At 49.5% G+C, this 19,076-nt stretch overlaps 1 protein-coding gene across 6 annotated transcripts; it reads right to left on the bottom strand.

The window, feature by feature from the left end:
* Positions 1 to 1,460: 1,460 nt before the first annotated feature.
* On the bottom strand, positions 1,461 to 18,366 carry TERF2IP (TERF2 interacting protein). Of its 6 annotated transcripts, XM_063941448.1 has the most exons (4): positions 18,275 to 18,366; positions 10,606 to 10,718; positions 9,681 to 9,856; positions 3,369 to 9,171 (listed from the first exon to the last, which is right to left on the bottom strand). In XM_063941448.1, the coding sequence occupies exons 2-4, from the start codon at positions 10,708 to 10,710 to the stop codon at positions 9,123 to 9,125; spliced, it is 330 nt and encodes a 109-aa protein (XP_063797518.1). In that variant the 5' UTR covers positions 10,711 to 10,718; positions 18,275 to 18,366; the 3' UTR covers positions 3,369 to 9,122. The 6 variants fall into 6 exon arrangements, with proteins under 6 accessions (XP_063797515.1, XP_063797516.1, XP_063797517.1 ...); XM_063941445.1 differs by lacking the exons at positions 3,369 to 9,171; positions 9,681 to 9,856 and adding an exon at positions 1,461 to 2,352; XM_063941446.1 differs by lacking the exons at positions 3,369 to 9,171; positions 9,681 to 9,856 and adding an exon at positions 1,461 to 2,352 and having other exon boundaries at positions 18,255 to 18,354.
* Positions 18,367 to 19,076: the final 710 nt, after the last annotated feature.

Below are 19,076 nucleotides of genomic sequence, written 5' to 3'. Positions count from 1 at the left end.
GAGCATTAAAAATATATATTGCAAGGACAGCTGGAGTCAGAAAATCTGACTCGTTGTTTATATTGTATGCACCCAACAAGATGGGTGCTCCTGCGTCTAAGCAGACGATTGCTCGTTGGATCTGTAGCACAATCCAACTTGCACATTCTGTGGCAGGCCTGCCACAGCCTAAATCTGTAAAGGCCCATTCCACAAGGAAGGTGGGCTCATCTTGGGCGGCTGCCCGAGGGGTCTCGGCATTACAACTTTGCCGAGCAGCTACGTGGTCAGGGGAGAACACGTTTGTAAAATTTTACAAATTTGATACCCTGGCTGAGGAGGACCTGGAGTTCTCTCATTCGGTGCTGCAGAGTCATCCGCACTCTCCCGCCCGTTTGGGAGCTTTGGTATAATCCCCATGGTCCTTTCAGGAACCCCAGCATCCACTAGGACGTCAGAGAAAATAAGAATTTACTTACCGATAATTCTATTTCTCGGAGTCCGTAGTGGATGCTGGGCGCCCATCCCAAGTGCGGATTGTCTGCAATACTTGTACATAGTTATTGTTAACAAAATCGGGTTTTTGTTGTAGTGAGCCATCTTTTCAGAGGCTACTTCTGTTATCATGCTGTTAACTGGGTTCAGATCACAAGTTATACGGTGTGATTGGTGTGGCTGGTATGAGTCTTACCCGGGATTCAAAATCCTTCCTTATTGTGTACGCTCGTCCGGGCACAGTATCCTAACTGAGGCTTGGAGGAGGGTCATAGTGGGAGGAGCCAGTACGCACCACCTGATCGGAAAGCTTTACTTTTTGTGCCCTGTCTCCTGCGGAGCCGCTATTCCCCATGGTCCTTTCAGGAACCCCAGCATCCACTACGGACTCCGAGAAATAGAATTATCGGTAAGTAAATTCTTATTTTAGCATTTATTTTTTCACTGTAACACAGAAAGTGGATTTGTACTTATTGGGGGTAATTCTGAGTTGAACGCAGCAGGAACTTTGTTAGCAGTTGGGCAAGACCATGTGCACTGCAGGGGAGGCAGATATAACATGTGCAGAGAGAGTTAGATTTGGGTGGGGTGTGTTCAAACTGAAATCTAAATTGCAGTGTAAAAATAAAGCAGCCAGTATTTACCCTGCACAGAAATAAAATAACCCACCCAAATCTAACTCTCTCTGCACATGTTACACCTGCCTCCCCTGCAGTGCACATGGTTTTACCCAACTGCTAAAAAAATTCCTGCTGCGATCAACTTGGAATTACCCCCACTGTACGCTATAGGTTTCTCCGGCACTACAGCCGTCCATGGCGGATGCCGCACCACAAGGCGCTAGACGGTGACCTGGTATGTGCTTCCATACGGACAGGCGGCTGCATGATGTATGTCTTTATTCATTCAACATCTCCCATGCGTTTATGGTGTAAATTAATAATATACCGTAATTTTTTTTTTTTAATTTACATATTTTTAATTGGAATCAACAAAAATGTCTTTTGAATCTGTAAACAATAAATAAACACAACAGTACGGCTAAAAGATATTCAGGGTATAATCTAAAAGTTATAAAGTGAGCACGATGCATTATACAAAGCAACGGTAGTTATAAGCCATATAATAATGTAGCTGGCTGTCAGAGCATTTGTTATGCCGGCACCGCGGCGTACCCCAGCCTTTCCCGGTAACTGGCGCCCTCTCCCGCCACGCAGGATGCCTCAGTGATGTCACTGGCCGCTAATGCACCGATAGGCTACATCCTCATCAATATTTATGTCTGTAGAGCCATGTGGATCAGCAGCTGGGTGGCGGCCGGCAGGTAGGTACACGCCCATATTCCTATGACTCACCCATAAAAGTGGGCAGACCGTAGGAGAGGTCCAGCCTTAGGCCTAGAGCCAGTTCTGCAGGATTTCAGGGTCTAGCCCAGCAATCCGCTCAGCAGTACGGGGAAGAATCAGTATTCCGCGGGAACGGCCTCTACGTCGCCAGGAAAAGCGCCCTCTGGGCCACATTGCGCATGCTGTATTTTTCAATCAATTGTTTCATTAACTTTGGGTCATTCTTCTTTAAGTCCAGATCATCTTTGTGCTCCCAGATGGGGTAACCATCGGGGCGTACCCCCGTGCGGAGGAAGTGTCTGGTGCTGCCCACCTCCCCGCTATTCTTCAGAAGTGCCTGAGTGACGTGACAGAGGTCCAGCTGAAACTCGTCCATCATGGCGGTCATAGCCTCCTCCAGACCCTCGCTGTCAGACCCCTCCGGGCTGGGGGGCGCTTCCTGCACTTGGGGTTGGGAGTCATCACACATCACAAACTCCCTGAGGCTGAGAAGTGGCGCTGACTTCGCTGCGGTCGTTGGTTTTTCATCAACCTATCAGACAAGAGATAAGAAAAGCGCTGACTCTGGATTATAGGGTCCCGGAATCTACTAATACAGTGCATCCAGAAAGTATCCACATCTCGAGTCACACCGATATACATCACACCGTACGGGTCACACCGATATACATCACACCGTACGGGTCACACCGATATACATCACACTGTGTACGGGTCACACCGATATACATCACACCGTACGGGTCACACCGATATACATCACACCGTACGGGTCACACCGATATACATCACAGCGTACGGGTCACACCGATATACAGCACACCGCACGGGTCACACCGATATACATCACACCGTACGGGTCACACCGATATACAGCACACCGTGTACGGGTCACACCGATATACAGCACACCGTGTACGGGTCACACCGATATACATCACACCGTGTACGGGTCACACAGATATACATCACACCGTACGGGTCACACCGATATACAGCACACTGCACGGGTCACACCGATATACAGCACAGCATACGGGTCACACCGATATACATCACACTGCACGGGTCACACCGATATACATCACACCGTACGGGTCACACCGATATACATCACACCGTACGGGTCACACCGATATACATCACACCGTGTACGGGTCACACAGATATACATCACACCGTGTACGGGTCACACAGATATACATCACACTGCACGGGTCACACAGATATACAGCACAGCATACGGGTCACACCGATATACATCACACCGTACTGGGTCACACCGATATACAGCACACCGCACGGGTCACACCGATATACAGCACACTGCACGGTTCACACCAATATACAGCACACTGCACGGGTCACATCGATATACAGCACACTGCACGGGTCACATCGATATACAGCACACTGCACGGGTCACACCAATATACAGCACACTGCACGGGTCACACCAATATACAGCGCACCGTATGGGTCACACCGATAATAGGATTTTGGTACTTACCAGGTAAATCCTTTTCTTTGAATCCATAGGGGGCACTGGAGTCCTCTTGGGATATGGACGGCTTCCGCAAGAACAAGGCACTGAATATTTAAATTTAGAACTCTCCTCCCCTCCATATCCCAGAGTACCTCAGTGTTTTTTACTGAGCCGAACAGGAGCGACAGAGAGGATGACAATGGAGAATTACATAGAACATAACGGACAACAATAAAGATGACACAGAACGTTACTGACAACTAAACAGTTGGCACTATAACCGATAGAACTTGAAACTTTGAACCAGTCGGAGAGAATGTGTTACCATAAGATCCCCTGAACTTACCACAAACCAGGTAAAACTGCTCTGGGTGGGCGTCCAGTGCCCCCTATGGATTCAAAGAAAAGGATTTACCTGGTAAGTACCAAAATCCTATTTTCTTTTTCATCCACTAGGGGTCACTGGAGTACTCTTGGGATGTACCAAAGCTTCCCCCGTGAGCGGGAGAGCTGTTTGGGACCTGTAACACTAGGCGGCCAAAGCTAGATGCTGATGCCGCAAACGTATCAAACTTGTAAAAGCGCACAAACGTGTGCACTGATGACCATGTATACGCACGGCAAAGCTGCGTCGTAGAAGCCCCACGACCAGCTGCCCATGAAGTTCCCACAGAACGTGTGGAATGAGCTGTTACTGACGTAGGCGGCTGTAACCTAGCATGAAGGTAAGCCTGACGTATGGTCAGTTTTATCCATCTGGATAAGGTCTGCTTAGAAGCTGGCCAACCCATCTTGGCAGCATCATAGAGAACAAACAATGTATCAGTCTTACGAACTGTAGACGTTCGGGATACATAAACGCGTAATGCGCGTACCCCATCCAGAGTTCCAGAATCTTCTGTTAACACAGGAACTACTATTGGTTGATTGATGTGAAATGAAGACACTACCTTTGGTAGGAAAGCGGGATTCGTCCGAAGTTCCGCTCTGTCAACATGAAACACCAAATACGGTGGCTTGCATGACAAGGCACCCAAATCTGAAACACGCCTTGCCGAAGCTAAGGCTAGGAGAAAAAAATGTTCCAAGTGAGAAACTTAATATCCACTTGTTGTAAGGGTTCAAAATATGAAGACTGTAAGAAATCTAAAACCAGATTCAAGTCCCATGGCGCTGTAGGTGGAATGAATGGAGGTTGTACTCTGAGGACACCTTGCAGAAAGGTGTGTACCGACGGCAATAGAGCCAATCGTCTTTTTTATTATTATTATTATTATTACATTTTATTTATAAGGCGCCACATGTGTTTCGCAGCGCCGTACAAAGGACAGTACAGGGGACAAAACATTGCATTACAGTAAATAAATAACAGAAATAGAGTACAGGTAACAGAGCACCACACATTCTCAAGACATAATACAGCTAAGATGTAAGTATTGAGGGAGTGATCATCATACTACTAGAGGCTGGTGGCCATAGATGGAGTTGAGCCTTTACTAGCAGGATAAAGATGGTCGTTGAGTAGGGGAGAGCTGTGAGTGAAATGTGTTGAGACGAGGGCTTAGATAACAAGAGAAAAGAGGGCCCTGCTCTGAAGAGCTAACAATCTAATGGGGAGGGGCGACAGACAGATGACAAGAGGTGCAGGCAAGTGGGAGGCAGCCTGAAAGTAAATTGACAAAGCAGATACCTGCACCTTTAGTGTAGATAAATGCAGTCCTCCATCTAACCCCGTCTGTAGAAACAACAAAAGGCGGGATAACTTGAAAGATGATGTCGGAAACTTCCGAGCTTCACACCAACCTATATAGCGAGCCCGACCACTGTGCGAGCACATCCAGTTGAAAAGGACGTGAGTGAAATCTTCCGAACTGAAGCGATTGTGCCTAAGAGGCGAATGCACAAATGTACCGAGACTGTGCGTGGCTTGAGCACTAATTGTACCAGATGACGAATTCTCTGTACTTTCTGTTCTGGTAGGTAAATTCTTTGATCTACCGTATCGAGAATCATTCCTAGGAATTGAAGTCGTTGAGACGGAATCAGATGTGATTTCTTGAAGTTGAGAATCCAACCGTATCGAACTAGTACATTGTACGTTAGCAACGCATGTTGGAGGAGCATCTGTTGAGACGGAGCTTTGATGAGTAAATCGTCCAAATACGGAACTATTATCACTCCCAGGGATCTGAGATGAGCTATCATCACAGACATCACTTTGGTGAATACCCGAGGCGCTGACGACAGGCCAAACGGTAGAGCCTGAAACTGGTAATGGTTTTGCCGTATCGCAAAACGCAAGAAACTCTGATGAGGTGGCCAAATCGGAATGTGTAAGTACGCCAAATTCTGTAATAATGAGCTGCCGTAACTGTCTTCCTAGCTCGTAGCATGGTTGGTATAACCGATTCTGGAATGCCCTCTCTTCTTAAGAGGGCGGTCTCAACAGCCACCCCGTCAAACGCAGCCGCGCTAAATCGGGGTAAAGGAACGGACCCTGTTGTAACAGGTCCGGACGTAGCGGGAGCGGCCAAGGGTAGTCTGCGAGTAGCCCGCGGAGATCCGAGAACCAAGCTCTCCAAGGCCAATGAGGCGCCACTAGTATGACTGTGGCGGACTCTTGTTTGATCCGTTTTAGCAACAGAGGGAGCAGCGGAAACGGTGGAAACAGGTACACGAGGCTGTACGACCACGCGATTGTGAGAGCATCCACCGCCACTGCCTTTGGATCTCACGTTCTGGACACATACTGGGGCGTTTGGTGATTGTGGCGCGATGCCATCAAATCCACTTGTGGGTAACCCCACCTCTGGACCAACATGTGAAACACTTCTGGATTTAATGCCCATTCTCCTGGATGAAAATCCCGACGGCTGAGATAATCAGCCTCCCAGTTGTCCACTCCCGGAATGAACACTGCCGACAACATCACTTGGTGATACTCGGCCCAATTGAGGATTCGAGCTACTTCCAGCATTGCCATGCGGCTTCTCGTTCCTCCTTGTTTGATGTACGCGACCGCCGTCGCGTTGTCTGACTGCACCTGGACAGTCTGAGACCGGAGCATATGCACTGCTTGTCGTAGCGCACTGTAAATTGCCCGGAGTTCCAGGACAATTATAGACAACAATCTTTCGTGATCCGCCCAGAGACCCTGGAGCTGACAATTTTGAACTACAGCTCCCCAACCTCTGAGACTCGCGTCCGTCGTTAGAATTATCCAATTCCAGACGCCGAACCGTTTCCCTGCGGTTAGATTGTGTACTTTGAGCCACCAGAGTAGAGATACTCTGGCCCGTGGAGACAACCGCACCATCTGGTGAATCTGTAGATGCGAGCCCGACCACTGTGCGAGCACATCCAGTTGAAAAGGACGTGAGTGAAATCTTCCGAACTGAAGCGATTGTGCCTAAGAGGCGAATGCACAAATGTACCGAGACTGTGCGTGGCTTGAGCACTAATTGTACCAGATGACGAATTCTCTGTACTTTCTGTTCTGGTAGGTAAATTCTTTGATCTACCGTATCGAGAATCATTCCTAGGAATTGAAGTCGTTGAGACGGAATCAGATGTGATTTCTTGAAGTTGAGAATCCAACCGTATCGAACTAGTACATTGTACGTTAGCAACGCATGTTGGAGGAGCATCTGTTGAGACGGAGCTTTGATGAGTAAATCGTCCAAATACGGAACTATTATCACTCCCAGGGATCTGAGATGAGCTATCATCACAGACATCACTTTGGTGAATACCCGAGGCGCTGACGACAGGCCAAACGGTAGAGCCTGAAACTGGTAATGGTTTTGCCGTATCGCAAAACGCAAGAAACTCTGATGAGGTGGCCAAATCGGAATGTGTAAGTACGCATCCTTGAGATCCAGCGCAATCATGAATTCCTGTGGCTCTAAACCTGCAATTACTGACCACAGAGATTCCATCTTGAATCTGTAGTAAGTGACGTACTGATTGAGACCCTTTAAGTTCAATATTGGCCTGACTGAGCCATCCGGCTTCGGTACCACAAACAGACTGGAATAATAACCCTGACCCTGTTGGTGTACAGGGACCGGAATCAAAACTGCTGAATCCAGCAGAGACTGAATGGCAATTTGCAGAACCGTCCTCTTGTCATCCGACATAGGCAGTCCAGTCTTGAAAAACCGCAGTGGCGGAAGACAGTCGAACTCTATTTTGTAACCTTTTAACACTAAATTGCGGATCCACCCATCTGTGGATGTCTGGAACCACGCCAAATGGAACGTCTGAAGGCGTGCCCCCACAACTGGAGATCCAAGATGGGCTGGGAGCCCGTCATGCCACTGGCTTGTCAATGACCTTAGCGTCCTGACGACTGGTGTTGGTTTGTTGAAAACCACGTCCTTGACCTCGTCTACCAGGCGTGGTTGTTCCTCTACCACGGCCTCGAAAGGGCTGAGGTCTAAAGGATTTTAATGCCGGGCCAGAGTATTTCCGTCTAGGTACCGTTGGAGGCAATGGTAGGAAAACAGACTTCCCTTCCGTGGCCTCAGAAATCCATTTGTCCAATTCAGGACCAAACAACTTCTCGCCACCGTAAGGTAACGCCTCTATACCTCTCTTGACCTCTGCCTCCGCTTGCCAAGAACGCAGCCAGAGTACTCGTCGTGCCGTAACAAGCGACGATGAAAGGCAAGAACTGAGCTGACAGACGTCAGTAGAAGCTGTACATAGATAATCAGCAGCTTCACAGATTTGATCAGCAAGAAGTATAAGGTGATCGTCATGTAAGGCAGACCTGAGTTCTGTTATCCATTCAATTAGCGCCTTAGTGACCCAAATGCCAACCAACCCAGGTCTAAGCAACACTCCTGCTGCTATATACATGGACTTTAGCATAGCTTCTATTTTGCGGTCTGAAGGGTCTTGAAGCGTAGTAGCCGTTGGTACTGGTATGGTTAATTTCTTTGTAAGTTTTGACACAGACGAATCCACCAATGGCGGATTCTCCCATGTAGATGTCACAGACTCTGGAAACGGGTAACTAGACTTAAATCTGCGAGGTATAGAAAACTGTTTATCTGGATTCTTCCGTGTTTCTACCAACATCTTATTAAGAGATTCCGAAACAGGAAAACACATCGGAGATCTGTGTCGTTTAGTAAATACGACTTCATCATTTGTCAGAGGCTACTCCGTTTCTGTAAACTTCACCACCCTGATGAGATTATCAATGCCTGGGCTGTTAAAATCTTCACTATCTGACTGCTGGTCTACTTCGCCCTCCTCACCCTCCTCTTGCGCAGTGAGGTCTGGCATAGAATCGTCAGAATGCAACATAGCAGAAACAGGTAAATCATAAGACAAATTAAATTTATCCCTTCTACCCAAAATTGACTTGGACTTTTGGCAAGGCTGAGACCCCTCTGGTAGTTCTGGCGGTCTCACCCAAGACTCAGATCTTGCCGCTTCCCGCTCTTGTCGAGCGGCGGCCAATTCTGATTGCAACCCAGCCATTACATCTGCTAGCATAGCCCATGGAGGGTCCGGGGATGAAACCGGCTTTAAAACCGGAGCAGGAATTGTATTCGTAGCTGAATTCACAAAACATACTGTACATGTGGTAGATCCATCTGGTAACACACTGCTACAGACATTGCAGTGAAACTGCTTTTTAGTTTTTGCTGGTGCCTTACTCATTATGCAGACAGACAATACAATATACAAAAACAGACAACTTGCACGACTCAGTAAAATAGTACTAAGGTGTGTGTGATATATATATCTGGCCAAGTGCAGTACACGTGGCCAGTCCTATGAAATGTGATCCCAAATTCCCACTAACACCACTGCGCCTCCGGTGGAGTAGAGATGTAGGACAGGAACGTTCTGGAATCACAACAGGAAGCATGGTTAAAATGGCCCCCATGCCATGCTTACAGTGATAATCACAGTACAGGTTATAAATACATGTCTAGAACCTGTAACAACACTGATAATATAGGCTCAACTGTAACCCCATGCAGCAGTGCTATATTGCTGCTGTTATGACCATTCACTCCCCCTCACCCCCCCTGCAGCTAAGCTGGCTGCCTTGTAGCTGATGGGAGCGAGTGCGGGTGCAGGGAGCCGGTGAGCGCGTCACATAGTGCCGGGGAGCTGAGCTCCGGAGGTGCGCTGTGAGAGACGTGCGGCCGCTCAGAGTGTCTCAGTAAACAGCGGGGCCGGAGCGCTGTGGCGGGCGCTGAGCCCCATCTATAGCGGTGGTTGGAGCGGCAGGGCTGGCGGCGTGTTAACAGCAGTGGGAGCGGTAAACGGGAACAGCGGCGGTAAAGGAGCGCGTTCCCCACACAGCGGGGGCGGTAGCAGGAGATGACCGCCCTGTCCCCCCAGCATACCTTGTCTCCTGTACTGAGGGGCTATGACGGGGCTTCTTCTGTGAGCTCCGTCCAGCTCTTCCTGCAGTCAGACAGTGGGCTGCGTGTGGCTGTGAGGGTGCTCTTTGTGAGGACCGACACGCCATGCGCTGCCTCCGTGCAGCGGGCACTATCCCGGACACACGTTTCTTGATAAACTGGGAAGGGAAAAAGTGAAAAATGAAAATAAAAAGTATAAAATATCAAAGTAAGTGTGGAGGGTCCACACAAGCGTGTCACTGCTGTGAGCACAGAAAAAACACTGAGGTACTCTGGGAATATGGAGGGGAGGAGAGTTACGAAATTTAAATATTCAGTGCCTTGTTCTGCTAAAGCCGTCCATATCCCAAGAGTACTCCAGTGACCCCTAGTGGATGAAAAAGAAATACAGCGCAGCGTACGGGTCACACCGACATACGGCGCAGCGTACGGGTCACACCGATGCACGGCGCAGCGTACGGGTCACACCGACGCACGGCGCAGCGTACGGGTCACACCGACATACGGCGCAGCGTACGGGTCACACCGACATACGGCGCAGCGTACGGGTCACACCGACATACGGCGCAGCGTACGGGTCACACCGACATACGGCGCAGCGTACGGGTCACACCGACACACGGCGCAGCGTACGGGTCACACAGATACACGGCGCAGCGTACGTAATTGCAGCTGCGGTGCAAGCGTCTGTGTCACATCTAACCTGCCCAGTATGCGCCCTGTCTCCTCCTGTGAGCACCATGAACACGTGCGCTGCAGTGACGGGGCGGTGGCGGCTCAGGTATACTTATCCATCTATCTATATACAGTGACACGTTATTAATATTTTCTGTACAGCGCTCTGCAATATGTTGGTGATATATTATAAACCATAATAAATAAATGATAGGTGATGCGCAGACGACACCTCAAATTCCATGTTGGCGATCTCAAATATGTGCAGGTCCTCAGAGTCATCGTGTCCCCCGTCATCCTGACCGCCGGACTTCTCTGGACACTGAGCAGCTGACATCCTATTCCCTGCGGAGAGACAGAAAGATGGGATAAGCACAGAGCGGCCCAAACGGCGAAATGCGTCACTAGGCACCGCAGTGGTGTCATCAGCGTGTCACACAATTCCACATAACCCTCTTCCTCACCCACTGATGTAACCAAGTACCCACCATCTGCCCCGCCGCAGACTACCCACCATCTGCCCCGCCGCAGACTACCCTCTGGACGCTAGCCATACAGACAGCAGGCAGGATCTATAGAGGGGCATCCGCCTCTAGTGGTACAGACAGCAGGCAGGCTCTATAGAGGGGCATCCGCCGCTAGTGGTACAGACAGAAGGCAGGCTCTATAAAGGGGCATCCGCCGCTAGTGGTACAGACAGCAGGCAGGCTCTACAAAGGGGCATCCGCCGCTAGTGGTACAGACAGAAGGCAGGCTCTATAAAGGGACATCCGCCGCTAGTGGTACAGACAGCAGGCAGGCTCTATAAAGGGACATCCGCCGCTAGTGGTACAGACAGCAGGCAGGCTCTATAAAGGGACATCCGCCGCTAGTGGTACAGACAGCAGGCAGGCTCTATAAAGGGACATCCGCCGCTAGTGGTACAGACAGCAGGCAGGCTCTATAAAGGGACATCCGCCGCTAGTGGTACAGACAGCAGGCAGGCTCTATAAAGGGACATCCACCGCTAGTGGTACAGACAGCAGGCAGGCTCTATAAAGGGACATCCGCCGCTAGTGGTACAGACAGCAGGCAGGCTCTATAAAGGGACATCCACCGCTAGTGGTACAGACAGCAGGCAGGCTCTATAAAGGGGCATCCGCCGCTAGTGGTACAGACAGCAGGCAGGCTCTATAAAGGGGCATCCGCCGCTAGTGGTACAGACAGCAGGCAGGCTCTATAAAGGGACATCCGCCGCTAGTGGTACAGACAGCAGGCAGGCTCTATAAAGGGACATCCACCGCTAGTGGTACAGACAGCAGGCAGGCTCTATAAAGGGACATCCGCCGCTAGTGGTACAGACAGCAGGCAGGCTCTATAAAGGGACATCCACCGCTAGTGGTACAGACAGCAGGCAGGCTCTATAAAGGGACATCCACCGCTAGTGGTACAGACAGCAGGCAGGCTCTATAAAGGGGCATCCGCCGCTAGCCGCACAGACAGCAGGCAGGCTCTATAAAGGGACATCCGCCGCTAGTGGTACAGACAGCAGGCAGGCTCTATAAAGGGACATCCACCGCTAGTGGTACAGACAGCAGGCAGGCTCTATAAAGGGGCATCCGCCGCTAGTGGTACAGACAGCAGGCAGGCTCTATAAAGGGGCATCCGCCGCTAGTGGTACAGACAGCAGGCAGGCTCTATAAAGGGACATCCGCCGCTAGTGGTACAGACAGCAGGCAGGCTCTATAAAGGGACATCCACCGCTAGTGGTACAGACAGCAGGCAGGCTCTATAAAGGGACATCCGCCGCTAGTGGTACAGACAGCAGGCAGGCTCTATAAAGGGACATCCACCGCTAGTGGTACAGACAGCAGGCAGGCTCTATAAAGGGACATCCACCGCTAGTGGTACAGACAGCAGGCAGGCTCTATAAAGGGGCATCCGCCGCTAGCCGCACAGACAGCAGGCAGGCTCTATAAAGGGACATCCGCCGCTAGTGGTACAGACAGCAGGCAGGCTCTATAAAGGGACATCCACCGCTAGTGGTACAGACAGCAGGCAGGCTCTATAAAGGGACATCCACCGCTAGTGGTACAGACAGCAGGCAGGCTCTATAAAGGGACATCCGCCGCTAGTGGTACAGACAGCAGGCAGGCTCTATAAAGGGACATCCGCCTCTAGTGGTACAGACAGCAGGCAGGCTCTATAAAGGGACATCCGCCGCTAGCCGTACAGACAGCAGGCAGGCTCTATAAAGAGGCATCCGCCGCTAGCCGTACAGACAGCAGGCAGGCTCTATAAAGGGACATCCGCCTCTAGTGGTACAGACAGCAGGCAGGCTCTATAAAGGGACATCCGCCGCTAGCCGCACAGACAGCAGGCAGGCTCTATAAAGGGACATCTGCTGCTAGCCACACAGACAGCAGGCAGGCTCTATAAAGGGACATCTGCCGCAAGTGGTACAGACAGCAGGCAGGCTTTATAAAAGGGACATCTGCTGCTAGCCACACAGACAGCAGGCAGGCTCTATAAAGGGACATCTGCCGCAAGTGGTACAGACAGCAGGCAGGCTTTATAAAAGGGGCATCATCCGCAAGTGGTACAGACAGCAGGCAGGCTTTATAAAAGGGGCATCATCCGCAAGTGGTACAGACAGCAGGCAGGCTCTATAAAGAAGCATCCGCCGCTAGTGGTACAGACAGCAGGCAGGCTCTATAAAGGGGCATCCGCCGCTAGTGGTACAGACAGAAGGCAGGCTCTATAAAGGGGCATCCGCCGCTAGTGGTACAGACAGAAGGCAGGCTCTATAAAGGGGCATCCGCCGCTAGCGGTACAGACAGCAGGCAGGCTCTATAAAGGGGCATCCGCCGCTAGCGGTACAGACAGCAGGCAGGCTCTATAAAGGGACATCCGCCGCTAGTGGTACAGACAGAAGGCAGGCTCTATAAAGGGACATCCGCCGCTAGCCGCACAGACAGCAGGCAGGCTCTATACAGGAAACAATGAGCGCTATACACAGGACACAACAGACACACTGAGTACTATACACAGGTCACACTGATCACTATACACAGGACACACGGATCACTATACCCTGAGCACTATACACAGGACACACTGGTCACTATATACAGGACACACTGAGCACTATACACAGGTCACTATAAACAGGATACACTGAGCACTATACACAGGTCACTATACAGAGGACACACTGAGCACTATACACAGGTCACTATACACAGGACACACTGAGCACTATACACAGGACACACTGAACACTATACACAGGTCACACTGAGCACTATACAGAGGTCACTATACACAGGACACACTGAGCACTATACACAGGTCACTATACACAGGACACACTGAGCACTATACACAGGTCACTATACACAGGACACACTGAGCACTATACACAGGTCACTATACACAGGACACACTAAGCACTATACACAGGTCACTATACACAGGGCACACCGAGCACTATACACAGGACACACTGAGCACTATACACAGGTCACACTGAGCACTATACACAGGTCACTATACACAGGACACACTGAGCACTATACACAGGACACACTGAGCACTATACACAGGTCACTATACACAGGACACACTGAGCACTATACACAGGACACACTGAGCACTATACACAGGACACACTGAGCACTATACACAGGTCACTATACACAGGTCACACTGAGCACTATACACAGGTCACTATACACAGGACACACTGAGCACTATACACAGGACACACTGAGCACTATACACAGGACACACTGAGCACTATACACAGGTCACACTGAGCACTATACACAGGTCACACTGAGCACTATACACAGGACACACTGAGCACTATACACAGGTCACTATACACAGGTCACACTGAGCACTATACACAGGTCACTATACACAGGACACACTGAGCACTATACACAGGACACACTGAGCACTATACACAGGACACACTGAGCACTATACACAGGACACACTGAGCACTATACACAGGTCACTATACACAGGTCACACTGAGCACTATACACAGGTCACTATACACAGGACACACTGAGCACTATACACAGGACACACTGAGCACTATACACAGGACACACTGAGCACTATACACAGGTCACTATACACAGGACACACTGAGCACTATACACAGGACACACTGAGCACTATACACAGGTCACACTGAGCACTATACACAGGTCACACTGAGCACTATACACAGGTCACTATACACAGGTCACACTGAGCACTATACACAGGTCACACTGAGCACTATACACAGGACACACTGAGCACTATACACAGGTCACACTGAGCACTATACACAGGACACACTGAGCACTATACACAGGTCACTATACACAGGTCACTATACACAGGTCACACTGAGCACTATACACAGGACACACTGAGCACTATACACAGGACACACTGAGCACTATACACAGGTCACTATACACAGGTCACACTGAGCACTATACACAGGTCACTATACACAGGACACACTGAGCACTATACACAGGACACACTGAGCACTATACACAGGTCACTATACACAGGACACACTGAGCACTATACACAGGACACACTGAGCACTATACACAGGTCACACTGAGCACTATACACAGGTCACACTGAGCACTATACACAGGTCACTATACACAGGTCACACTGAGCACTATACACAGGTCACACTGAGCACTATACACAGGACACACTGAGCACTATACACAGGTCACACTGAGCACTATACACAGGTCACTATACACAGGTCACACTGAGCACTATACACAGGTCACACTGAGCACTATACACAGGACACACTGAGCACTATACACAGGTCACACTGAGCACTATACACAGGACACACTGAGCACTATACACAGGTCACACTGAGCACTATACACAGGTCACTATACACAGGACACACTGAGCACTATACACAGGTCACTATACACAGGTCACACTGAGCACTATACACAGGACACACTGATCACTATACACAGGTCACACTGAGCACTATACACAGGTCACTATACACAGGACACACTGAGCACTATACACAGGTCACTATACACAGGACACACTGAGCACTATACACAGGACACACTGAGCACTATACACAGGTCACTATACACAGGTCACACTGAGCACTATACACAGGTCACACTGAGCACTATACACAGGTCACTATACACAGGACACACTGAGCACTATACACAGGTCACTATATACAGGACACTGAGAACTATACACAGGACACACTGAGCACTATACACAGGACACACTGAGCACTATACACAGGTCACTATACACAGGACACACTGAGCACTATACACAGGACACTATACACAGGACACACTGGTCACTATACACAGGACACACTGAGCACTATACACAAGACACACTGAGCACTATACACAGGTCACTATACACAGGACACACTGAGCACTATACACAGGTCACTATACACAGGACACACTGAGCACTATATACAGGTCACACTGATCACTACACAGGTCACTATACACAGGACACACTGAGCACTATACAGAGGTCACTATATACAGGACACACTGATCAGTATACACAGGACACACTGAGTACTATATACAGGACACACTGAGTACTATACACAGGACACACTGAGTACTATACACAGGACACTATACACAGGACACACTGAGTACTATATACAGGACACACTGAGCACTATACACAGGTCACTATACACAGGACACACTGAGTACTATACACAGGACACTATACACAGGACACACTGAGTACTATATACAGGACACACTGAGCACTATACACAGGACACACTGAGCACTATACACAAGACACACTGAGCACTATACACAGGTCACTATATACAGGACACACTCAGTACTATACACAGGTCACTATACACAGGACACACTGAGCACTATACACAGGACACACTGAGCACTATACACAGGACACACTGAGCACTATACACAGGTCACTATACACAGGTCACACTGAGCACTATACACAGGTCACTATACACAGGACACACTGAGCACTATACACAGGACACACTGAGCACTATACACAGGTCACTATACACAGGACACACTGAGCACTATACACAGGACACACTGAGCACTATACACAGGTCACACTGAGCACTATACACAGGTCACACTGAGCACTATACACAGGTCACTATACACAGGTCACACTGAGCACTATACACAGGTCACACTGAGCACTATACACAGGACACACTGAGCACTATACACAGGTCACACTGAGCACTATACACAGGTCACTATACACAGGACACACTGAGCACTATACACAGGTCACTATACACAGGTCACACTGAGCACTATACACAGGACACACTGATCACTATACACAGGTCACACTGAGCACTATACACAGGTCACTATACACAGGACACACTGAGCACTATACACAGGTCACTATACACAGGACACACTGAGCACTATACACAGGACACACTGAGCACTATACACAGGTCACTATACACAGGTCACACTGAGCACTATACACAGGTCACACTGAGCACTATACACAGGTCACTATACACAGGACACACTGAGCACTATACACAGGTCACTATATACAGGACACTGAGAACTATACACAGGACACACTGAGCACTATACACAGGACACACTGAGCACTATACACAGGTCACTATACACAGGACACACTGAGCACTATACACAGGACACTATACACAGGACACACTGGTCACTATACACAGGACACACTGAGCACTATACACAAGACACACTGAGCACTATACACAGGTCACTATACACAGGACACACTGAGCACTATACACAGGTCACTATACACAGGACACACTGAGCACTATATACAGGTCACACTGATCACTACACAGGTCACTATACACAGGACACACTGAGCACTATACAGAGGTCACTATATACAGGACACACTGATCAGTATACACAGGACACACTGAGTACTATATACAGGACACACTGAGTACTATACACAGGACACACTGAGTACTATACACAGGTCACTATACACAGGTCACACTGAGCACTATACACAGGTCACTATACACAGGACACACTGAGCACTATACACAGGACACACTGAGCACTATACACAGGTCACTATATACAGGACACACTGAGCACTATACACAGGACACACTGAGCACTATACACAGGTCACTATATACAGGACACACTGAGCACTATACACAGGACACACTGAGCACTATACACAGGTCACTATATACAGGACACACTGAGCACTATACACAGGACACACTGAGCACTATACACAGGTCACACTGAGCACTATACACAGGTCACACTGAGCACTATACACAGGACACACTGTGCACTATACACAGGTCACTATATACAGGACACACTGAGCACTATACACAGGACACACTGAGCACTATACACAGGTCACTATACACAGGACACACTGAGCACTATACACAGGTCACTATACACAGGACACACTGAGCACTATACACAGGTCACACTGAGCACTATACACAGGTCACTATACACAGGACACACTGAGCACTATACACAGGTCACTATACACAGGACACACTGAGCACTATACACAGGTCACTATATACAGGACACACTGAGCACTATACACAGGACACACTGAGCACTATACACAGGTCACTATACACAGGACACACTGAGCACTATACACAGGTCACTATACACAGGACACACTGAGCACTATACACAGGTCACACTGAGCACTATACACAGGTCACTATACACAGGACACACTGAGCACTATACACAGGTCACTATACACAGGACACACTGAGCACTATACACAGGTCACTATATACAGGACACACACCTGATGACAATGACACTCACATGCGGGTGTTGCTGTGTAATAAGGTCTCCGGACAGATCAGATGATCTTTGCTGTGTTCTCTGATATAAACACTAGAGCGTGTAGTATTCTGCTGACGTCGGCCATTTTCCTGGAGACCAGCGGAGCCTGAAACTTATGCATTGTTCTACATAAAATGGCGCCGGTAATGGAGACAATGTAACTTACTGCTGCTGCTGTGGGAGCAGGGGTTTGTGTCATCTCGTGGGTGCTGGGGGGCCTGTTTACACCCTGTGGGGGCCAGGTCGCCCTGTTAGGGCTGCCTATGTCCTGAACATCCATAGCCATGAAATGTCCATTTCTCTCCTGTAGGGATGTTCATTGAAGCCCCCTCTATCAGTGGTTTGAGTCACTGCCAGTGACCCCAATACCATCCATGGGCCATCTGGCTGCGTCTTCCAATGCACATTTCCTGGCCCCGGCACTGTTAACAGTCCGCCCATCTGGAGTGATCTTAGGGTTACTAAGGGTGCAGCAGCGGGTCACAAGCACGCAGGGGGCAGCGGCGGGTCACACAAGCACACAGGGAGCAGTGGCGGGTCACAAGCACGCAGGGGGCAGCGGCGGGTCACACAAGCACGCAGGGGGCAGCTGCGGGTCACACAAGCACGCAGGGGGCAGCTGCGGGTCACACAAGCACGCAGGGGGCAGCTGCGGGTCACACAAGCACGCAGGGGGCAGCTGCGGGTCACACAAGCACGTGGAGGGTCACACAAGCACGCAGGGGGCAGCTGCGGGTCACACAAGCACGCAGGGGGCAGCTGCGGGTCACACAAGCACGCT

Source organism: Pseudophryne corroboree, chromosome 9, assembly GCF_028390025.1.
Source record: "Pseudophryne corroboree isolate aPseCor3 chromosome 9, aPseCor3.hap2, whole genome shotgun sequence".
In the NCBI taxonomy this organism is placed as follows: domain Eukaryota; kingdom Metazoa; phylum Chordata; class Amphibia; order Anura; family Myobatrachidae; genus Pseudophryne; species Pseudophryne corroboree.
This window is presented reverse-complemented; position numbering and strand designations above follow the sequence as displayed.